General features: G+C 41.1%; 2 protein-coding genes across 2 annotated transcripts; one reads left to right on the plus strand and one right to left on the minus strand.

The window, feature by feature from the left end:
• Positions 1-22: 22 nt before the first annotated feature.
• ACAD11 (acyl-CoA dehydrogenase family, member 11) lies at positions 23-24,585 on the minus strand (the record flags this gene model as incomplete). Its single annotated transcript, XM_010016819.1, has 17 exons — positions 23-137; positions 567-676; positions 1,073-1,189; positions 3,079-3,233; positions 4,068-4,139; positions 4,322-4,407; positions 5,841-5,907; positions 17,339-17,437; positions 18,173-18,280; positions 18,391-18,529; positions 18,896-18,973; positions 20,575-20,698; positions 20,848-20,954; positions 21,669-21,790; positions 22,357-22,504; positions 23,898-24,062; positions 24,424-24,585. Coding segments are annotated over 17 exons (1,974 nt in total), but the record flags the coding sequence as incomplete, so codon positions are not given.
• ACKR4 (atypical chemokine receptor 4) lies at positions 14,080-15,156 on the plus strand. The gene has a single exon (XM_010016818.1). The coding sequence runs from the start codon at positions 14,083-14,085 to the stop codon at positions 15,154-15,156; it is 1,074 nt and encodes a 357-aa protein (XP_010015120.1). The 5' UTR covers positions 14,080-14,082.
• Positions 24,586-24,952: the final 367 nt, after the last annotated feature.

Raw genomic sequence — 24,952 nt, forward strand, 5'->3', positions numbered from 1 at the left:
GAACAAAATCTTTCCTGAGCCCTTAGATTTTTGCAGTTAGCTTCTTGGACTGCTCAAGCAGTTCCCACCTTGCGATGGTCGAGAGATGAACCTCGTCGGGCCCGTCTGCCAGGCGCAAGGTCCGGATGTAGGCATACCTGTGGGGAGAGCTGGGTTAGGGGGAGCAGGAGCACTCAGCACTGTTTGCTCCAGCCAGCCCTGTGACAGTAACTTCTTTGGAAAGGTGATCACACACTGTGGCAAAGTCTTCCTGGCAGGCCTGAGATGTGTGGGCTGGAAAGGGATGGTTTGCTTCTCCTCAAGGCTGTTAGGGTAAAGCTGAGCTTTAGAAACAGGCTCTCTATGCTGACACGAACTACTTCAGGTCCAGTGCCAGGTTTTTGTCCTTTTGGAAGGGTAAAGCAATGCAACTGCACTGGAATCTAACTGTAAAACAAAATGGTTTGAGCTTTTTGTAGCTTAATGGTATAAGACCATTATTTCAGGCTACCCAAGATGAAACAGGGGTTATAAAATGATTTTAAAAGGAATGCTTAGAATCTACAGCTGAGGCTCCCTTTACTCACATAAAAGCCAAAGGAAAATCCTGGGAAACTCCCGCTCCCCCAAACACTTGGATTGCACAGTCAATCACTTTAAGCACGGCTCGAGGGACAACCACTTTGGTCATGGCTACCTGGAGTTAGAAAAGAACCCACATGATCAGTAACAGGTTCATAATGACATGAAAATGTTTACCTAACTCTACTACTGAGGCTGGCAGCTTGCAGCCCGTTCCTCCCCCTTGGGCTTGGATGAGGGCTCTGTCGCTCCCTGGGTGAGGTACAACTGCTTCCAGTCACCCAAACTTCTCGTTGTGTCGAGACAGGTAAGAAACACTTCAGCTTCTTTAACTTCTAAGAGCTTCATCAGATGGATCCCAAAGTTTTTAACTATTTTCCAATCTCATGCCAAGCTAAAGCACTGCTCAAGACCATCTGTTTTCAACACAGTTACACTATGCTTAGCACTTGTGCTTTAGCTTGTGTTTCAGCCAGGGACAAGAGCCTGAGGCTGCCTGAAGAAGTTTTACCTCTTTCCTTGCTTTTCTGTTGCCCAGTGCGTCAATCTTGCTGGCTGTTCTCAGCGTGAGCAGCCGAGCCTGTTCTATGCTGAGGCGAGATTCAGCAATCCAGTGGGCAACAACCTCCTGCAGAAAGCAAAGCCAGCAGCAGTCCATCAATGCTCTGCCTGCCCCAAGGAAGACACCCTCTCCTTCAGCATCCCCTGGTCAGTCACTTGGAGGCACTTGTGTGCAAATTAAAGCTAGTTTGATGCATGTATGAGGTAAAAAGAAAGAAACCAGATCACTGCCTGCTCGCCCTTTTCCCTGCTCGCCTTTGCCTGCTTTTTAGAGCTTTGCTTTACCCGCTAGGACTCACAACCCTCTCCCTGTGTAATATGCCTCAGTATACAGACAGTGGGAGGTGAAAAGGGAGAGGAATCGGTTCTGTTTTGCTTCAGGTACTGGTGGTGGTTTGTCATGCAGCCAGGCGCACAGCTGCAGCGGGGCTGATAACTGTCACAACTTTCTGTTCACACTGATGATGATAAATCAGTAGCTCCCTTGATCCAAACAAAATTACGGCCTTGGCAATCCTTCCCTGCTCCTCTCCACTCCTTCCCCTCTGCAGCCAACATACCACAGCAAGAACAAACCCCGCTCCTGGGATGTTTGTCAGTGCAAAAGCTGCCTGGAGCCTTGGCCACACGCTCTTGCCGGCAGCGGGGATGTTGTAGCTGTGAAGGCAGGAGCAAACGTGCAGCACTCATGTCAGTGTGCAGCCTTGTGCCAGCAATGGTGGGCTGACCCCAGGTGGAGGGGTTCAGCTACACTCCACTGCCCACAGAAGGGTGGTGACAGCCTCTGTTACCCAAGGCAGCCCTTTAGCACAGGTTCCTCCCAGCTCTGCTACTGCTTTAGGACTTGCCTGCTGCTTCATCAACATCGGTTTTACTTCACTGAGCTGCTCAGACATACAGTGCACCTCATCCAACACATGAACTCTGGGTTATGGTTGTGAATGGAAATTTGGCACTGACACAACTGAAAATGTGGGTAAGATGATTCCCTCTGGATCTGTACAAACAATTTTCTTTAACCTGTGCCAGACACTAATTCAGTTTCCTCTTTCCATTGCCCTTGCTTGTTTTTTTCCAATAGTCATCCTAGCTATTGAAATAGACAGGAACACTTGAAATGTGATAAGCAACTACTAAATGCTGATGGTTCCTATAAAAAATAATGTCAGCTTTTTACAGTACTCTCTCTCACAAAATAGTATTTCAATTCTAGAGCAAGATAAGACCAAAAATCCCAACAGGGCCTTGGTTTGGTTTGTACTTTCACAAGTAAGTACAGATAATTGAGCAGAGAAGTAACTTTTCTAGTCATATATAGACCCTTGAGTGTCTCTGGTCACCATGAATAGAGATGGCTGGGTGACAGATTCACACAAAATGGTGAATTTGGATTGCAACTACAGAACCATGAGGTGTATGGCTGAAAAAAACACCTTTCCAAACTGATCAGTGGAAGCAGAAAGATAGAAACCATGGTGCCAAAACCTGTGTCCAGATCCAGCAAAGGATACCCAAGTCATTGCAAGGGGAAATAGAGTCATGGAATGGTTTGGGTTGGAAAGGATCTTAAGATAATCTAGTTCCAGCCCCCTGCCATGGGCAGGTTTTAGGTTAGTCTTTGAGATAGAAATGCATAATGACTTTAAAGCACACAGGGTTCCTCAGTTAGGAAATTCTTTTGTAGCAGATGGTTTTGTTGCAGGAAGAGTGACCTAACCTGTGATACTTGGGAGGATGCCAGATTTCACTCAAATCCCATAGTTAGTTAGTTTATAGTGAAAACTGGGAACCGGGCAGTGGGGATTTTCCTTTGCCACCTGAGGGACTATGAACAAAAGATCGAGGTTAGGGCATGTCTGTTGCAGTGTCCGTATTAGAGTCACAAGGTTCTGTGGGGGCAAAACAAAGGGGGGTGTCTGGAGCACAGGAATGGGGACATAGAGGGAAGGTGCTTACATGGTGATAGAGTTTCCTCCCAAAGGTCTCCCTCTGCGCTGCGCGCTGGCACATGAGCTGCAGAGCGGTTTCTGCCGTGCCGAGAGACCTCATGCAGTGGTGAATTCGGCCGGGCCCCAGCCGACCCTGGGCGATCTCGAACCCCCTGCCCTCCCCTGATGGAAAGAAGAACAGGCACATGCAGATTCCTTGATTCTTTGGGGTGATCCATGGCTCCGAGTGGAAGTGGCCTCTCAACCCCAGAGCTAGAAGCAAGCTGCTTTAGAAGTTTATTTTGCAGAAATCTTGCTTGTTTATGCCAACTAGATCTATGTTGACACACTGTTAATAACACTTCCAGCCCACAGCACACCCCAAGATGGTTTCTGAGAGGGTTTGATTTACTTGATTTAAATCAATACATTGAAAAATACATCTATGAGATTCATATGAGAATCTGGGGGAAGATTTTGAGGTTTCCAGGTTCCAGGGCTGCTCAAGACAGACAGCTCTTTCAGTGAAATAAAAATAGCACGGAGGTAATAGAAGAAATCAGGATTTGTAGTTAGTGGGAGAAGCAAAGTTAAGTTCTTCCTGCAGGAGGGCACAGAGGTGGCCTGCCTCTTCTTTCATTACTGTTTTCTGTTCTGCTGAGTTGGCGGCAGACACCGGGCATGGATGGCCACGGACTACAGCAGAATGCTCTTTTCAAAGCCTTGTACAGTCTACAAGAACTGGCTTTGGGGAAAACACTGACAGTTTCTGCTTTGCTCTACTTCAGGGCAGTGGTTTTCACAGGACAGCTGCAGCTTCCTTCAATCACCTTCCTGCTGTGCACATTTACGCTCAAGCAGCAGGTAGCCTGCTAAAGGAAGAGTGAGCTCCCTCTTGTGTGTGTTTGAGGCCCTGGCTCAAGTGACCACAGCTAACACGGTAACTTACAGTGATTCCGAAAATATGATTTGGCTCATTGCTGCATGAATTAAAAAGGAATTAACACTGAAGCTCACCCAGTATTATATTGGAGATAGGGACTCGCACATCATTAAAGTGGATCTCAAAATGTCCTCCATGGATCTCATCTGCAGGCACAAACACAACCACAGGGTAAAACAAAGCAGAGTAAAAATACAGGCCTTCAATTCCTAACCCTTTTTCTACAGATACACTTTACTGATTTATTTCATATACAATATTTATTAGTATTACTGCAGCTTCTGAGACTGCTGACAAATTCATATTGCTGATGAATATTGTCACCTACCCAGGTAGCCAAACACTGAGAGAGGTCTTATCAGCTTCAGCCCTGGAGTGTCCATGGGAACAATAATCATACTGTGCTGCTCGTACCTGACCAAGACCAAATGCACAAGTTAGGATCAGCTTTGAGCCTCCTGCTGTCCCCTCCCTCCACTTCTTTTATTTTCTATCCTAAATTTAGGCTAGTCCCATAAAGCTGATGTTGAGATTTACATGGTTATCACAGCGATCCCGTCTGCATGCAGCATGGCACGCATGCTTCAGCACTCTTTGAATCCACAGTCAACAAGTAAAAACATACTCCTGGCACTGGAGCGCACCACAACCACTTGTGCAAAAAATACCACTTGTGTCACATGCAAGTACTTCTGAATCACCCAATTTCCCCCCCCACCACCACCGCCCTTCTTTTCTGTTCTCAAAACATGTTTGTCAGCAGCAGCATCTTGGCTTGCCCATAGTTTAGGGAAAAATTCCCCATGTTTAAATTCCTTCAGAATATTTAAGGTCAGTTATCAGTCACATGGAACTGGAGGTGACATCCCAGGTCCCTGAATTCAGTATACAGCTCTAGCAAGCACAGTACCACATAATCCCCTCCACGAACTTGTTTTCAGGAGCTCAGGGGATGCCACTGTCTGTACAGCCGCCAGAAAAACCATCCTGTACATGCTGTAAGTTACTGCTCAGTGGAACCTGGCCAGATCTCAAGATAACCAGTTGGATTTGGGCTAATCAAACTTTGAGATACAAACGTTCCAAATTCCTTGCATTACAAGCTGTGCGATTTTAATGGAACCAGTCACGAAGCATTTTATTCATCACGTGTGTAGGTTTTTGTAAAAGGAATTGAACACCACACTTATTTTAAAGAAGAGGGATGTATTATATTTACACATATAGGAATGGAATGAGAGGTCTGACTAATGATGGGCAATGCTCTCTGCTGACACGACTTCACTTAACAAACATCCCATGTTTCAAATGTAATTTTCTGTACCTAAAGACAACTTTGTGGAAAAACTTAGTAGATAACTGCGGGTCTCTGATGTGCTGCTTGTGGCTTCCCTGCTCAGGGAAGCTCTGAAAAGCGTGGAGTTTGTTATCATTTAAGCAAGCAGTTCTTCCTCTTGGTGATTGTTTTATATGAAATAAATTGTAAGCCAGAGATAGCTGTTGGTTGAACAACTGAGGCAGACTAAAACTAACGCGACTCAGCTGAAGGTAGTGAACCCTCCCAAATTCATCAGTGCAGTTTGTGTTAGCTGCACAAACAGCAGAGCTAGTGCAAATCACCCACCGCAGGCAGGGAACAGTGAAAGGCTTTGGTCAGCAGCAGCTGACAGCAAAACAGGAGCTTGGGCACAACAGGCACGTGCACAGGTTTAAAACCCTCCTGTAATTCATGAGCACCTCCAGCTGATGGAGGCAATGAATGGTATTTCACTTGAAGTTTTGACAAGTAGTGACTCCTCCAGGAAACAAGGTTTGGGTAACTCTTTGAGTGTTCTTGGAATCCTTACCTGGATGCTGAGGAGTTTCTGGTTTTGCCCATTACAATTGCCACTTTGCAGTTTGGGTTTCCAGCACCTTAAGAAAAGTCACAAACACAAAACCAGTTTTCAATATAAAAATCCCAATGTAGACTCAAGTGAACTTTCACACAAATACATCTGACTCCCTTCCTTTCGTGATACAGGAGTAAAAGCATGCAATGTACTTTGGTGTTTATACTCCCGAGTAATCAGACTGAAACAAAATGTATCTTATTGCTTAACCCATTAAAAGGGAGTTGACTTGGAAAGGGAACAATGAAAAGCCAAACATCTAAACCCTCCAGGATCCAGCTCCATCATCTTTTCCTATGAAAAAAGAACAAGAATGTACTTGAAATGAAGATTAATTACTTCTGTCTCTATTACAGCTAGGCAAGTAAGCGTGATACAAAAGCAGACCTCAAGGTGAGATGCAGCCATTTCAAAAGTAAAACTTCTTAAAGCTCTAAAGACTGGAGGATTTGTGTGTGAATAAAATGCCTACCACGTTATAACCAGATCACGTAAATAAGGCTATCAAAGGGTTGCCATGAGGACTTGGCTACTACTTCAGCATAACTTCTCTGGCATGAAGGTTTTTTCCCCCCTTTATGATGATTTTAGTTTGCACTTCAAAGAAAGATCTGAGTGGAAATCATTACCTGAACATAATCTCTTAGCATTTCAAGCCATTAAAAACATTATTTGAATGTCTTCGTAGCATAAAGCTAGCATTTTAATGTACACATCCTGAAGATTCTATCATTAATTAAAATGGCATCTTATTTCTAACAGCCTTAATCCTCACTGTATTCCTTGAAAGGTTTCTTAGTACCAAAGCATTCTCTCATTCCTTTCAAAGTCTCACACAGACAATAAAGTAGGGAAAAGGGGGCTCGGTTATACCTGATGTGTGTAACAACCAGTGAATGTTTTATTGCTATCTCAATACAGATGACAAGCTTTGCACAGATTTAATTCAAGATTCAATCTGCACCAGCTCAGTTTGTTTTGAGGTAGGAAACAAAGACTTTTAGCTTCCCTGGCAGCTGTGTTTGGGTGCCTCTGGTCTAGACAATAAACCCACCTGGCTACTGAGCTACTTCCTCCTCAGAACAGCCACTGTGATGGCCAGAAAATAAGAGAGAGATTTATTTCATTCTGATAAGCACTGCCTGTTCTGAGAGCCAGGTTGCTGGCTATTTACTTTCCTCTTCTGCAGTTCAGCCATTGTTTCTAAAGTGGGGCTGTATTTGTGGCCCATGAGCTGTACAATGCAAGAATGCTAAAACAGCTGAGAGAAAAGCTGGGGAGGAGAGAAATAAACCAGCTTGGTTCAAATATGGTAGATCTAAACCAGTTGGCTCATATGGGTCACTGCAAAAAGCAGGTGACCAACCCCAAAAGAACACAAGATATGCTTTGCAATGCAGTGCCCTGCAAAGAGAAATGCTACACTCTTAAGGGGTATTTGACTCTTCTCCTTCTGCACAGAAGATAAAGAATTGCCCAAGCGGTGTTTCCTAAAGCACATTTATCTTGAAAAGAGTTTTACCACAAAGGATATTTTGACTTTTTGGAGTCTCTTCAAGAACTGTTTTGTAAATAACCCTCAAGTCACATCCTGCTTCAAAAAAAGGCAAATTTTACCAGAGTGTATGAACAAAATCAGATGCAGCTCTCATGTTGAACTTGATGATGAGTTCACTGAGAGCCAGACATCTAGTTAGATGCTCTAAATCATTAGTACAAGTTTCTGGAGGGCAAATGAATACCTCTGTTTCTTATGTGCTTTTTGCCATCTGAACACAGTCAGGTAGGCAGATTCCTGGCCTTTCCACTCCTTAGAGTCTGAAGCCCTGAAAACCTAAAACAAATTTTATGCAACCTTGACCCAGAAGTGCCAGAAGGAAGTTCTGCTCCATCACTCTAACTGAAAGACTCCAGTGCTTTGGAAGAAATGCAGAGTGCCTGGATGGAATAAACCTCTCATTTGTAAATGGCATTTTTACATTACTTACAGAATTCAAAGCAGCTGCTGGAGGTTGGGGGAAGAGTCAGAGAAGCCTGTCATTTTCGCAGGAGTTAGAAGCAGTTTTGCAAGAAACTCACAACTGAACAAATAAAACCAGTAGAGGTTTTAGAAGGTCAGTTTGAAGCCTATTTCCATATTGATAAGCTTTTAAATAAGCTTTTTCATACATACACATCTGCACAAGCTGTCCAAAACATTTAAACCACAACGCTGCTACACTGGAACACATCATTAACTAATGCATATGTTATTTAACTCTTCATGGCACTCACACAGGCAAAGACAATGAGATCTTAAAATGTGCTTAGAGGGTTGATCCCAATTCTGTTAGAAGCCTAATCTTTGCTATGAGGGGTATAACATGCTTAGGACTACTGACCTTCCCACAGTCAATTCATTCAGGTTCTTTCTGGTTGAGAGTACTAAATGTGGCACAGACATGGACAGTACAACCTTTACTTAAAGAAACTGCCCTATAACCCTGTTTCAGAAGCCAATAGCACTTAATTCTTGCATTCTAGTTATCAATTTTTCAGTGTCCAGTCTTTGAATTACTGCCTAAGATGACTTAGGCAAGATAATCTAATCTACTATTTGAATGCCCTGAGTACCTATGACTCTTGCCATGCTGGCTGCTGCACCGGTGAGCCTGGTGGGTTACCTCTCTCTGCTAAAGATTAGAGGCCTGTGGTGACATTACAGACTTGTCAGCTTCCTAAGAAGGCAACTGGTAACCATATGTTCTGGACTCTCCTACAAGAAGAAATTGGCCAGAGTAAGGTGGATGGAAGCATGGTATTGATTGGTGCAATATGGAGACCTTCCAGTGGAGAAAAGGAGACCCCCAAGAGCAGGCAGTAATTTCTGTTCACTAGCACTATGTATTCCATAGTTTAATCTCATCTTCTCCAGATAACTGGAGAAGCTGGGCTGCTGGGCATCTGGTTCACCTATGGCTGCAACCAGTACAGACAGTGACAGTGCTGGGGTTGTGCTATTCAGCAAGGGCTACAGAGTCCCATCACTGAACGTGGCTGCTAGTTGTTCCCAGCTTGAGCTCACAGTCTCACAGGGTGCCAGTGAGAGCAGCTGTTGAGTTTAGGAATGGTTTTTTCCTCACCTTCATCCCACTTTTACACAGTCACAAGTGCTTCTTAGTTAAACAAGATCCACTGTCGTTTTGCATTCACTCTTACTAAATATCTTTTGTTATTTTGGGTCTATTACTGAAAAGTAATGGTAACAAACAGCACAGGATTTACATGAACTGCCTTCCTACAGCCTGCCCACAGGACCCCTCAGGCACTGGTAACACAACATTCTTTTCTGTAGGCAACACACAGAGATATTTCCTTGGGAGCTTTCACATTTCTCACTTGACCTGTTGGGGACCATACTGAGACAAAGCCTATTCAGAACTGAGAGATTCAGTTACATTAAAGAGATACTGCTCAGGCCTCTAAACCCAACACGACTTGGGAGAAGCAGGCGTGTTGGAAGCAACCCAAGTGTCTTATCTGCAACCCTGAGGAACACTTGTGAAGCACTGAGAGAACTCAAGATGAAAACATTGAGTCCCTGCCCATGGCAGGGGGTTGGAACTGGATGATCTTAAGGTCCTTTCCAACCCAAACCTGTCTGGGATTTGATGAAATATGCACAAATATTGCAGCACTTTCTCTAGACTCCAATTCCTCTCTCAACCCATTTTAAATTCTTGTTGTGAATGCAAATATAGCCAGAAGTATGTGGAAAACATCTGCCCATTGCATTCTTAGCTGCCCATTTTGAAGGAGGTTTCCTCTCACATACTGAAGCACAGACAGATGGCCAATCCAGCTGTGGCAGGTGTGTCAATTTAGTTAGCGTGCCAAAAGCAAAACCTGACCTCTGGTCACCTCAAAATCTCTGTTATTTGGCTTCAATATTGCATTTACTGGAACTCAGTACACTGCTACAGGATACAGGATGATTCCAGCAAAGTAAAAGCTCCGGAAGATCGTGGAAGGCTCCTGACACTGCACAACATATTCTTGCATGAGAGACCAGTTTGAAGCTGTAGAGATTGTGGAAACCGAAGCAAGATCCATTCATTTTCTGAATTCTTAACACAGGTAAGTCCATCCCTCAGTGCAGAAATGCTGATACCTGCATGTAAACTGCAGAATTTCTCCATCTTCCCTTTCCTGTCCAAGTTTTGACTCTGTAATGCAGACAGCCCACTGCAAGTGGGAGAAACCTCATAGACGGGATAACATCTTTCTGGTTTTCTTCTTCAGGATCTCCCTGGCTCACAGTTTCCATAGACATAGTGCCGAACACTAACTTGACTGTGAGTCTGACTGGGAACATCCAAGTCCCTGACAACTCTCCCACAGGGTCCAGGATATCTGCTTATACTCTGGTTGACAAGTTACTACTTGCTTTCCCATCTTTTCCCTATCACGTGCCTGGTTTTGTTCAATATCACATACTGAAAGAGCAACCTCCCCCACCTCACAAAAAGCAAACTCATCTTTCTATCATATCCCCTAAGATGTTACTCAAAAGGGGAATATAAAGATCCCTTCAAGCCTTATATAGGCAGTCATCAAAACTGCAGGAAAGCACATAGTGACTCCCTACAGGTAACTCTACCTCAGACAGACCTCTCCGTGTTTCTCTCCTTTTCTCCTGCTAAGTGTGTGACTTGATAAAAGCCTTTTGATGATATAAAAACAACCTGACTAACATTTGGATTTTCAGGAGTAAACCAACCACCACCACAGTGAACACAGTGAAATAGTAAGAGAGTCGTGACCTTCCAAAGAACACTCACGTTCTGGTTGGAATGTAGGAAATACAAGTGTTCACCATGAGAAGAGCTTCCAGGAAAGCAGTCAAAATGAAAGTGCAACTGCCTTCCAGCTGAGGGTGTGGTGCTGGAACACAACATGCAATGTCAGAGCAATTCAGACCATTTCACCGACGCACATCTCACTCGCAGTACCTGCTACTAGTCTGCTGACAAAAGAAGGTTAGTTTTGCTTTATTATTCACTGCTCTGTATATTAAATGTGATATACTTATCTTGTTTATATAGAGAAGAGCTAGGATTTACTTAGTTAAGTTGGCTTTACAGAGAGATGTCATTTCACTAAGGCACATGCTCATTTCCAGTCTTACAGTTAGAATTGTTAGACTGGAATGCTGCTTAATTCACAAAAGGAAAAAAAAGCTGTCTGTTTAAACCGGGGATATTAACTTAGTTCAATGGGTAGACATATAATCCCCTGTGAAGTTTAAACACACAGAAACAATGAATTATTATCTAACTGGAAGGCTGGAATAATTCTGCAAGAAAACATGCAAAGCTGCCTGTTAATATATCTATTAATGTACCTCCTAGATAACAGTACTTGGTAACAACAGCTTATGAGCTGTTTGGGTACTTGTGGGCGGTTCTGTACGTGACAAGATTCTTTCCTGTGCATAACATCCTGAGAAGTCTCCAGCTGTAAAATGCAATGTACCCACAGCAATTTGATTCTTAAGGAATTCCACGTGGGAATAAGGTGGCTCGCTTTGTGGGATGGAGACTAAACTAAGCTTATTCCACCACTGCTCAGCACCTGATTCCCATGGGACTGCTCTGCTTTCTGTAACAGGCATATATGTATAAGCGTGCCTGAGAAACAACGTTAACAGGAGTGATAAATATGAATAGGTATGTTAGCCAAAACATGTTTTTAAGGGGAAAATATCAACTGTTGCATTTTAGATAAGTTAGTTTCTGTCAAAATCTCAGGTCAGACAAAAGCCTGCCAGGCAGCAGCACGTTCCTTGTCACCGCCAAACTGCTTTGTGATACGCAGCTGTCTTGAAGTTTGCACTGAAATGTTTAGTGTTTTGCTTTCAAGCCGATTTGCCAGTGGTCCAATTTGATTAAGCTTTCCCAGCTGGGTTCTGTAATAAGTGTTTTAGACCAAAACCAAACCTTTAATCTTCGCTAAGTGGCTTAAACTCTCCCTGCAGCAGTTTCTCATCTGATACATTTACTGCTGATGCCTGAATCTCCCCTCCAAATACCATAAACCTACAAAAGATTACCTCTGCTGAAAAATTCAGCTTGTTAGGCATAGATTAGACATCCCTTGCCAAAGTCATGAATTACTGTGTTTTTCCATTCCACACACCTTGTTTAGGCCACAGTAAATGACAGATTACAAGACTTAAAATAGGAGTAATCACTGCTTAAAGTTTATCTCAGGAAGTGTTTTGAAATGCTAAAATAATCCAACAGTCATTAAAGATGAAGCCAATCCAAGTAGTTAATTTTGAACAGACTCTTTGAAACAACTAGATAGTATTTTCACTGTGGGGGGCGGAGAGGGAAATCAAGCAAAACCAGAAATCATCCATTTCTCTCAATTTAATTGGTCTGTATCCCTGACTATGAGCTCAGTCAGTAACTTATTTTTCCTGGTAGACGGAAGAGATGAAAAAAAATTTGAAGAGATACTGCTTATACCAAAGGTTTGCCAACCCTTCATTTAAAACTTGTCTAAAAACTAGAAATGGTATTTGGAGATTTTTCAAGCTTGAAAAAGCCAAATTAAGAGCTTTCAGTAGCAATGACCTGAAACTCTGAAGCACTGCAGAGGATGAGAAGGGAAGATGTGCTTTTCATTCTCGGCTCCTTTTTGCTACTGCTTTTACAAAATCTTAATCCCATTTATTCCAAGAAAAAAAGGCACTGCAGAACTGTAGTTTACAATGGAAAGAATTTCAGCAAATTAGTCAATGAATGCAATTATAGGAAAAGAAGAAAATACTGTAGGGCGTGACTTGCTTGAGACACAATCATACAAACACTCAAACTTCAACTCTAAACTGGCACTGAGAATACAGCCTTAGGGTTTACAGAGTAAATCTGTCACGAGATAGCACTTGGAAAAGCAGCAGAGCTTCTGAGCTGTTTGGGTACTTAAGGGCAGTTTTGTATGTGGTAAGATTCCTTTCTTGTCATAACATCCTGAGAAGTCTCCAGCTGGAAGATGCAGCATACCCACAGCAGTTTGATTCTGGAAGGAATTCCTTGTGGGCATGTCTCACTCTGTGTGGGATGGAGACTAAACTAAGCTTGTTCCACTGCTCTTTAGCAACCAACACCACTGCTGTGCTTTATGTAATGGACATGTATACATATGTATGCCTGAGACACATATTTACACATGCCCACTCTCCCTATATTGTACTCATATCCCAAATTTGCCAAAAATTATGATAGTAGGCACAGAATCCTACTGCTTTCCTCTCAGCTTTAATCTGTTAGTATTTCTTATCCACTCTATTGTAATAGCATTTGCAGCCTTCAACTGGTACTCAGCTTTGCAGAGGCTCTAAAGAGGAAGGTGTAATTTCAACCCTATAAAGGTACAAACAGATTTATTTTGCAGTGGAATATTGCCAAACACAGCTGAGTCAGTGTAGTTTAAGCAATGATGGCTCTTCAACTGAAATGCGGAAACCAGTGAGGTGCACTCAAAGCACCTTGTAATTTCAAATCCTAAGTTTAATGAAAGCATTTCAGTAGAATCCATTTTACTTTGTATTGCACAGACAAACAGACTCACAGACTGGTTTGGATTGGAAAGGACCTTAAGATCATCCAATTCCAACCTCCTGCCATGGGCAGGGACACCTCACACTAGACCATGTCACCCAAGGACCTGTGTCCAACCTGGCCTTGAACACTGCCAGGGATGGGGCAGCCACAGCTTCTCTGGGCACCCTGTGCCAGCGCCTCAGCACCCTCACAGGGAAGAACTTCTGCCTTAGATCCAACCTGAACTTCCCCTGTTTCAGTTTGAACCCATCACCCCTTGTCCTGTTGCTACAGTCCCTGATGAAGAGTCCCTCTCCAGCATTCCCATAGCTCCCTTCAGACACTGGAAGACTGCATGTAGACAGTTATCCTGTTTCATGCCTCTATCACGGTTTAGCTCTACTTTGATTATTCACAAAAGTACTCTCAATATCCAACTTCTTTAAACTTGAACCAGGGGTTCTTTAACTTCTTATCCTTAAATCCTTAGTAAGGGGTTTAGGTTTCAACAGAAATTTTACAATTTAATCCCAGTATTATTTCTTTGGTGTTCCCTTCCTCCTCCCTTCCCCTCCTTTTTTTTTTTGTGTGTGTCTTGTAGCTTTGCCATGGGCTGGGATCTGAATAACTCAACTGATTACTGGATGGAGGATGAGGAGGATGATCTCAACTCAGTTATAGATTACAATACGTATGAGTTCCTCTGTGAAAAAAGTGATGTGAGAAACTTCAGTAAAGTATTCCTCCCCGTGTTCTATGCAGTGGCTTTCACTCTTGGAGTTGCTGGAAATTCATTAGTGGTTGCAGTTTATGCCTATTGCAAGAAACCGAAGACTAAGACAGATGTGTACATCATGCATCTAGCCATTGCAGATCTGCTCTTGCTCTTTACTCTCCCCTTCTGGGCTGCAAATGCAGTGCAGGGATGGGAACTTGGAAACTCAATGTGCAAGCTTGCATCTTCTCTGTACACCATGAATTTCAGCTCTAGCATGCTGTTCCTGGCCTGTATCAGTGTGGATAGATACAAGGCCACTTCTGAATCCCAGGGTCACAGAAAAATTGGTCAACACTGCAGTGTTACCTGCATCTGTGTCTGGCTGACTGCCATTTTCCTCAGTATCCCTGAACTGATATTTAATCAAGTCAAGAAACACAACGATAGGAATGAATGCTTTCCTGTATTTCCAATGAACATGGAAACACTCTTAAAAGCAACCATTCAAATCCTGGAAATTACCCTGGAATTTCTGCTTCCTTTCCTAGTAATGCTGGTCTGCTATTCAGCTACTGCTCGAGCAATATTTAGATCTGCAAGTGCTAAAAAGTCTCGACCTTTCATGGTCCTGCTGGCCGTAGTGACTGCTTTCATCATTACCCAGCTACCTTACAACATTGTCAAGTTCTGGCGAGCCATAGATATCATCTACATGTTGATCACTGACTGTGAGACAAGTAAAACCATAGATGTTGCACTCCAGGTCACCAAGAGCATAGCTTTGTTCCACACCTGCCTGAATCCTCTTCTCTATGTCTTTCTGGGAGCCTCTTTTAAAATGCACGTTATGAAAATTGCAAAAAATTATGGATACTGGAGAAAACAACAACAGAATGGAAGACCTGAAGAGATTTCTATGAATTATGAAGACCATACTGAAGAAACAACTAGTTTCACTATCTAGATTCTCCACTACTTTCATCATCCTATGTAACCAAGGGAATTATTTACTAATATTAATTATATTCATTACTAGTATTGTTATACAAGGGTATTCTCTCAGCAGCTGTTTCTCTGCAAGTCAACTTTCAGATGACTTTCTGAACCTGCAGACTAGCCAAGACACTACAGAGCAGTTCCAAGTAGAATATGTTGATCAAAATGAAGCATCAGGCAAGAACTAAATACTGAAATTTCTAGAAACAACTGGAGACATAAGCCAGAGAATGAACAACCTGCACATGTCTAAATAGCTAATTAAACCAGAAACCATCAGCAATAAAGCAGCAGTACAAGAACATTTGTACCAAAAGTTAATAATCTTGTGTTTCTCCAACTGTTTTGTAAAACAGAGGGAACATTTGCCTAATAAATCAGCTCCATTTTTTTCCTCAGTTCCCATTCCATAGATAGCCTTGCAGCTTGAATTGAGGTCTAAGTTCATGGCTGAGAATTGGGAAGGGGAGACATTCTCTATGTACAGTCACTACATATGTACAGTCACAACAACATCCTCCACAAAACCCAGTAACTACCAAAACTAACCTTTCATGTTCCTTTTCCTGGTCACCCTAAACTTCCACAAGGCCAGTGCCCTATGGGAGGCACATTCTAGATCTCTGAAAATGCCAAAGCAGTGCAGTCAAAACATTAGCACAAATGTAAGAAAAAGTTAAGATAATCTTCAGATACAGGGCCTGGAATTTCTAGTCAGACTTTGTAAAATGAATCAAACACTGCTATAACTGTATCTACTAAAATAGATGGAGAGACAATAAAATCAAAGAATCCAGAAAGTGCACTGCCTTTCATTTATTCATATCTGTTTGTTTTGGTTTAGTGGGCATTGACATCTCTCATCATAGTCATTTATCAACCAGCAAAGGCTCAAGGCCTTGCTTGATGGATGAGAGGTTCTGACTCCATATGGAGCTCACTGGTTAGTGGGATTTAGTTTTTCCATGGAGAGTTCCCAAAGCTGTCCCTTGCCACAGTGCTGGCTTGGATTCCAGGAAAACAGCAGTTTTCCATGAGTCTCTGGGACCATTTTAAATATACTGAGTGGTATTACAGCATACAGTCCCTGTCTTCAAACATCCTGGGGGCTCTGACAACATTCCTGAGCTATGGATTACGAAAACCAACAAGAATGTCTTGTTTTTAGATACTGTTCCTAGTCACAAAATTAGGGACTGGAAGAAAAAAGCTCTGAAATGACAGAGAAGAAATAACAGTAGCATAAACAAGACACGAGACTCTTCTCTCTGGATGACAAAATCTAACAGAATTTCTGCCCAGTGTTTTGTGAAAGAAGTACTTGGCAGATGGTCTACACATATGCAATGAGTCTGATATATTTAAGCCAGAGTTAATATATTTAGTTAAGTGATACTCTCAGAAAGACAGAAGAGAGCACGCTTCCTTCACCACCAGTTTCGTAGTGCTAGAAAAGACAGACAGTCTTACCTTCTGGTGAGTGTAGGTATTGCACCAGCATGTATCAGTAGGTAGCTGCCACACTCAAAGGTACATAAAAGAAACATTAAAGTTTCGCTCCAGTTAACATCTCGGTTTATTTAGTTGGCTTCCAAACTCCCAGGGAATGATGATTTTCAAGTTGCTGTCACATATGTTGTGGTAAAAAAGTAACAGTACTACAATATCAGGGACATTTACCACTCTCCATTGGTTTTTCTGGGTCATACGAAATATAAGAAAATCACCTGCAACAGTCAGTCCAACAGCATAACAGGCTAGTTTTAAAAAGCAACCAAATTTTACTGTAACTAGACACACACAAGCTGCAGAGACAGCTTCATAAAAACAAACTATAAAGGCTACAGCCATAAACATTTAAGTTACCTGATAGAAAGAGGTAACGTGAAGTAAAATAGTAGCATTTATTCTGAGAACAAAATTTAGAGGTTCCAAAAAGAGCCCCAAAACCCCAAATGGGATTTGAGTCTTTGATTTTGCTTCGTAGGACAAAAGCTTGATTCTGCTCCTTCTGTTGTTTTACATTCTATTGCCTTTACTCAAGGAGAGACAGTCTTCCATCTCAGAATGAAGCATAAATAGTTTTGGTTTATGAGTCCCTGGAAAGAACTTTAGACTTAGACATTCTTATTTAGGGTTTCTGTACTTACCACTGCTCCACCACTTCTTGCCATTTATCACATAAGTGTTTCCATCTCGCTCAATGCTGCACTGCATATTGGTGGCATCACTTGAAGCCACATCAGGTTCTGTGTTAAAGAAAAAACCAAAACCAAAGCACTGGATTAAACATACAGGTAGTACTACCTCCACTAACATAGGGCTCTAGATATACCCTGTCGACAGTAAAACTGGTTTGCTCCCAGCAGAAAAGCTGTTTTCAGCACCTCACTCCACTGTGCTTAAAAGGCCACCTTCCTATATCAAGAGCCAGGTCTTCCAGAGATGCTGAATGCTTTCAAAATTGAAACTAATGCTGAGAAAGACAAAGTAAGTGCATCATATGTTTGCAAGTTACCTTCAGCTTATGTATGTTTTCAAACTTCTACCTATAACATACTGCAGAACTACACAAATTTAGTGACAATAATCATACTTGTACCTAATTGTATGTTTCTAGGGAACCACAAAGCACATTAAAAAAAAAAAAAAAAAAAAAAGAGAGAGAGAGAAGTTCTATTGTAAACCTGTTTGGTATAAAAAAAAAAAAAAAGTATTTTTCTAAGACTAAAGATAAACTGGAAATATATGTAAAGCAAACACTAATCATTGTAACCATGAAAAACCCTAACTATTGGGGAAGGGCAGCAAGGGTGCTTCACTCTGCCTCATAGATGGCTTTATATTCCAACACATTCACAGATGCACTGGAGATTTCTGTATTAATTCGTTAACACATGACAACTTGTAGTTTTGTGCTTTTTGCACATGCCATGTGAAGTGTCTGCCCATTGTCTTTAACTTTCTTCTGAAGAAAAATTTACCTGTCATGCAGAAGCAAGAACTAATCTTCCCTTCTAGGAGAGGCTCCAGCCACTCTTTCTTTTGCTCTTCAGTCCCATACATGTGCAGGACCTCCATGTTCCCAGTGTCTGTAAGAAATCAGCAGTCGTATTTACTTCTGGAGACACACAACTCACAAGGCATAAGATGCCCAACTTTTAACGCTCTCAGTGTTTTTTTACAGGGCACTGTTGCTGACCTGGAGCATGACAGTTGAAAACCTCAGAAGCAAAGAAGCATTTTCCAGTCTCCTCAGCTATTAGCGCATAGTCAAGCTGGCTGAGACCACTGACATCTGGGAGAAAAAGGTTCCACAGACCTTCTGCTTTGGCCATTTCCTGTTGAAAAAGTCAACAGAGAAAAACTTCAGCAATAAATTTAAAACAATCAAAAATTCTGGCTTGCTGCCCATTTTGTTCCTTCCTGCCTAACACTGTCCAAAATACCTGATGCCTTTTTCAATAGCGATTTTCAATAGCTAGTCTTTCAGACCTATTCCTCACAGAACCCACTTTTGCTTTTTAACCTCTCTCATTCATATCTCTCACCTTCTTTCACACACTCCCTTCTTTCACTGTTCCTCACACAGTTTCTTTCCACACTGAGTAACTTCTCCAGCAGGATATGCCAAATATTCTTACACTCCATGTCAGTGCCTGTTTCTTTTACTGGTAGAGTTCTCAAGAATATTTATTGTCCCATACCTTCAGTCTCTCAAGCAGTGGTGGTTTCTTCCATTTATCCTCAGTATTTCCATGTCCAGCATAGTATGTTATTATTTCCTTAGAGAAACAATTAAAAAGATGTTGTTTAAACGAAGAACACACGTAACATACACAAGTATTAACATGGTGTCTTTTCCAGACCTACACCCCAAGAAACCAGTAAAAAATATTCAACAGGTTTTTATTATACAGTTGGTTGCAATATAAAATTAAAGAAGGAATTGAAAATTAAATTGCAATCTATTCGTTTTTTAAGACTTTAAATGCATCATGGAGACGACCCCAATCCATTCCTTACTTCATACAGGGAAGTGATTTGCGGTAGTTTAAAGCATGTGACAATGACACTAGGAGGTCAGTGTTTTCTGGTGATACAAGTAACTGTTACCAACAGTATGCACAAGAGGCATGAACCCTAAAGTATAACAAGTTTTCCATCACAACATTCATATGCATAAGCCAGTTAATGTTTTTTAACTGAGAAAAAAACAAACACCAAGAAACCCCACAAAGAATACATTTTCTTTTCCTGTCAAAATAATTCCTAACAGGTTATGTAAGCAGTCATTCTGAACTAAGTAAGACTGTCTATCCAGTAATCCAAGTCTTTTCACAAGTATGTTTTAGTGAGGCACAAAAAGCTGGCCCAGAACTAGTTTTGGAGTGAAAACAAGTAGTGCCCTCTTCTGAAAACCACACAAGACAAGTTCCCAAGTAGAATTTCTAAGTCCTGATTCACAAGTTACCAGAAATAACTGAGGAGCACAATGCTACTCATCTGCAAAACTCGCATGACTATTTGTGGTTGGTTTGGTTTTAAAGCAAGTGCTTTAATTATAGCAAGGCTTCCTTGGAGAATCCAAAACGAATTAAAACCAGACTTTTAGGAAACTTTGCATATCAAGAGTTTCTGCTCCCAACCCCTCCTTCTGACAGGCAGATGCATTCATAAAACTTTAGAACGTTCTCTGCACCCAAAAATCCTAATTCTGCAACAAAAGCCATCTGTGCTTCCATGAGTCTGGAAGTTGAGCCAGACTTCCCAAGTGGAAGATTTCTAATATCCCTAGGCTAAGAATTAAAATGCTTCATCTCATTTTCCCTTCCACTGATTAGGGACTTCTGTGGATATGTTATTATCCGATTTCAAACCTTCACTGGTATTAGATATATTTAGGAATGAGGCTAAATCGATATATTGTGGAATCCCATTTTTTGGATAGAATTCACACCTTAAAATAAGGCAAGGAACAGAAACATTCATCCTTGTATGGTTAAAACCAGCAGTTCCCATTTTTCAAGCATCTTTCTGTTTAGTATGTAAGAGTTCTAGGGTTTTGGGTTAAAAATATTCTGGCAAATACCTTTAAACAGTAACTCTCTTTAAAAAGAGTAGTTCTTAAACTTTAAAAGGTTTTAAAAGTAACTCTTAATTTTATTAACAACACATACAACATTTTAATTCTGAGAAAAAGAAATGCAGACTATAAAGATTTCTGCTAATATTTTGCAATGTCACAAATGTCACTGCATGAAGATAAGGCTGTTTTGAAAAGCAAATAAATAGGGAGGATGTGACTTCTCTCCACAGTTTGACATGTTTATAAACTCTAGTGGTAACATTTTAATTTATAAATAGGTTTACTGGAAGCTTTTACCTTCTCAGCTGGATATATGTGCTGCTGCATGAACTGCTTCACCTTCAGCAACATTTCTTGGCCTTTCCTGCTTTGACGGAACAGCTCTCCAGAGGTGCTGTGATCTGTGCTACTAAAAGATGACCTAGATAAGAACATGAAATGCAGTTAACAAGTAAGTCCAGACTTTCCTTCATAATAACATAAGCTGCCTTATACAGGCATTTAAAAAGTAAGGATGTTGTAAAAGCTTTGCCTTGCCTTTGACCAGTAGTTTAGACTACTCTTTCTTACCTTTCTGAGAGCTCTAACCCTTTCTCTGCCAAAGGCTTCACAAGCTTAGCAAATTCATGACTGTTCTCTGCAGCAGCATTTCCAATGAGATATCTAGCATATATGCCCTAAAACCAAAAGAAAGGCATATATGGTATAATTAGGCACTTAAAATTGTCTCTTTAATAGATTGGTGATTTCCTCAATTATGAAAGTAACACTTAAATGCACATACTCTGAAAATGAAAAAAAATAGCACCCAGACAGAGTAATAGTGGTTTTGATCCATCTCCAATATAATGGACATGCTTGGTGCCAACTGACAACAGCATACACATATTTATTATCCACAATTAAATTAAATACCCACATACACACTCTTACTTCATATTAATACCAGGTAGCTTGTCCCACATTTGGTGTGCTTCAAATCATTAAAATATACTTATGCCCTACAATGGCTGAATATTTAATTAAACTGTTACTTCTGTAACAATGAACCAAGGAACCTTATTTTCTCCTCTAATCACATCTCAAGATTGGTCTCCTGTGCTCAGAATAAGCAGCTCCTTATCCATTCATGGAGGTCTCCTGGCCATCCTGCTGCACTTCCTTCTAGTCAGGATGCAACACTCCTGAGTGTGACTATGGCACCACCCTTCTAACCAGTTACTAACCTGCTAGATCCACCTGGGCCTTTCAAGGTCCTTCCCTTTGACCTGGAGGATCAATGAAAGCCCCAGAGCCCATAACTACCTTTCCCTGTATTTTGAACAAGTATTACCAACTACAAATACTCGTAATAAAACTATGTGACATTTCAGCAAATGTGAGTGTATTACCTGAGATATTGCTGCCATTTTAAAATATGACAAAGCAAGAAAAAAGTTAAAGTTGGCTATAGTAGTGCTGATGCCCCGGCAGCGGCAGTAAATGGAAACCAGTTCTTCAAATGAGGGGGTTTCTACAAAAAAACAACATAATATTTCAGAATAATCAACATTTTCTATTATTTTCACTCCTTATTCTTTAAATATTTGAACAGCTTTTCAGCTTTATTCCACTGACGATGTAAACATCATGATTTATCACTTCTCATGATGTGTGCTATAGATTGCTAAGAGGACATAGGAGTTGTTAGAATTTCAGATAAGCAGAACACTTCCTACTGCCCCTTGCTTCCAATCCATCACGAAATCAATGTCACCACGGGGCAGGGGGAGTGGTGGTGCTAATAAATGATAAATTTACATTTTCAATTCAGGTTTCTTCTATTATCTCTAAGAAAGGTTCAAAATAAACTTTTACAGAAGTAGCATCCTGTGGCTGAGCCACAGGTTCTTAAAACAGGACCTTAAACCTCCCTATTAGTATGTTTCCTCCAATGAAGAAAACGATGGAGAAGTTCTTTGCAAGTGCAAAATTATGTGCCTATTAATTAAACATTTAAATTATTATTCTAAAGTTAACAATAACAAAATAGAAATCAACCCTGGCATTCATTTCAACAAAAAGATTACAGTTTCATACCTATGGTGTCTTTGAAACCCAAGAGAGTTCCTTGACCCAAGCCCTTCACAGATGTAGGCCAAAAGTAGAACAGAGTGGCATATGCTAAATCTGCTAGAGGATGACCAGCAGTTGAAAGTTCCCAGTCCAGCACTGCCAAAACACGAGCCTTAGAGGAAAATAAAAACCTCAGGTGAATGTTAGAAGATAAATTCTCTCCATCCACAAATGTACAACACACTTAAGATCCAACAGCTTTACTCGGTTACTATGTGTTTAAAAACACACACTGTGCCTGTCTACAGCAAACACAGTTCCTTTTAGCACTAGGTAAGGCTCTGCAGAAAATTAATATTCACATAGGAACACAAACCAAGGCATTTTTCCAATGAAGTTCTGGTTTTAATTCTTCATTTTTGAGTAGTATTCTTCCTGTCAGAAACTTCTAAACTCTTCTAGTCAAAATATGATTGGATTAAAATATCCTAAAGAACAGTAGTAGTGACGGTAGGGTGTTTTGTTTTTTTTTTTGGTTTCCAGTCCTGTTGCACAGATACTCATGGACAAAACACTCATTTATCATGTTATGCATAGAGTAATACTTACGGCATCCTGAAGGACCCCTCCAGCCTCCTCATGATCCATGGCTACCTAAACTATGGGCAAAAGACTTTTCTACATGGTCATTCCTGCATATACAGTTTCTAGAGATTATTTAAAATTACCTATTCAAATTTTGATTGATTCTTTCAGCTACATCAGGAACAGCACAGAGTCCATGGGACTGCCAGAGCCTCTCTGCTCAGGGAGTCAGTCAGCACATTTAAGCCTACAGTGTCTATCAACTGATCTAATGTTGTCTATCAACAATTGGAATCTGTAGGATCTGTTGCTTTGTTGTGAAACAGGAATTGTAAAGTCTTGGTCACAAATCCCCAGCATTTATTCTGGTCAGAACACAGCAAATAGCATGGAAAAAAGATAATGAAAATGCAATTGTGTTGATACATAGGTAACACACATTTATTTCAAGAAACTAGAAAACAAATCTCTTCTCTTTCCTCTAAAGATGAATGAGGAACTTCAGGCTCTCTGTGATCTACATATGCTCCATAACTAAGCAGCTTTGGCAGATTTTTCTTTGCTTCCGCTAGCATCATGCATCATACATTCAGATCTTGTTCCAAAAGCCACTGCTGTTAATTGAAGCCATACCACTGATTTCAATGGGCTTTTTATCAGATGCTTATGAAGTGAGCCTTCAGTATGCCCTTAAGTTGCATTGAATTCAATAGGATTTTTGCATATAAAATGTTTTGTTCCTGGACTTTGAAGTAGGGACTAGAGCTAAAGCAAGTAACTACCTCCTGCAGTGAAAACCAGGACTGTACTAGGTAGCTAAGACCATACACAGAGTACGGAGAAGCATTAAGTTCTCCACTGTTCCTTTCAAAGATGTATCATGCACTAAAACACCCAAGTAAGTGTCCCATTACATGGTAGGAGTACAAACAAGTGGAGGACAAAAACCTACTAAACATGTACAGACATATTTCAAATACCTCTGTTGGGTGGAAGATGATGTTATCTATTCTGAAGTCCCCATGAATCAGGCTTTCTTCATTATCATCAGGTGGCAAGTTGTTTGCTAACCACTCAGCCAGCTTGTTCATGGCTGGGATATCTGTATGAGCAGCTGCATCATACTGTCTTTTCCAAGTTGATACCTAAAAGAAATACAAGCACTTCAACTGATACACAAGTTTTTCATGAGCACTGAATTCTGAAGCACACGCTTCTGGGCTTTGACTATTACCATGTTACCTCTGTTTTCTATTTCAATCCTATTTACAGAGCCCAAATCTAATATTATTCCGAAAGTGAATAAATATAATTTCCTGAGTATAGCAGAATTGATCTGAATGTAATAGTAACTTTATACTGTGCACGAATAATTGAACTAAGTGAAGGCATTTAACAGCTAAAATATGATGGTTACTTTACAAACCATTAATAATAACAATTTAGCTTGCAAATCAAACAAATCTTCAAAGACCTGACAAAACGAGACTTTTTGAAGAGCTGTACCTGTCTTCCACAGTATCCCGGTCCTCTCCCATATCCTTGGAGACCCAATGACTGTAAATCAAAGGAGTGCAAGTGGGCCAAAGTTTCTATCATTGCAATATACAAAGCAGAACGCTCTGCTGGGCCCACCTCAGGCAGGGAGAGGTCTCGGAAGATGCGACCCTGGAAACATCAGAAATCAGATATTCGGTGGGATGTACACATCACACAAAGAAGTTAAAGCTCTACATTTCAGAAGCAAAACCAAATGCAGTGAAGCAATGCTCCCTATGCAATCAAAAATGCCTTCCTCATTTATTGTATTCCTTGCCCAGGACAGATTAAGAGATTCACAGTAATCTCAGGTCATGAGTATATCTACTGGAAGGCAATTAAAATAAGATATATTCAGTAGATGAAAGTCTGAATTGGACCACTCAATCCGGATGTCCTCAAAATAAAGTTTTGAGGGGTGGCTGGGGGAATAAAAAGTTTCTCTATTGTCTCTAACAGCTAAATTCCAGAAAAAATGTCAATGAAGACCTTAGGG

This window comes from Nestor notabilis, unplaced genomic scaffold (genome assembly GCF_000696875.1).
Source record: "Nestor notabilis isolate BGI_N333 unplaced genomic scaffold, ASM69687v1 scaffold10516, whole genome shotgun sequence".
Classification (NCBI taxonomy): Eukaryota; Metazoa; Chordata; class Aves; order Psittaciformes; family Psittacidae; genus Nestor; species Nestor notabilis.

Coding starts and splice junctions, on each gene's coding strand:
- ACKR4 (XM_010016818.1), top strand. CDS start 14,083: ATGGGCTGGGATCTGAATAACTCAACTGATTACTGGATGGAGGATGAG.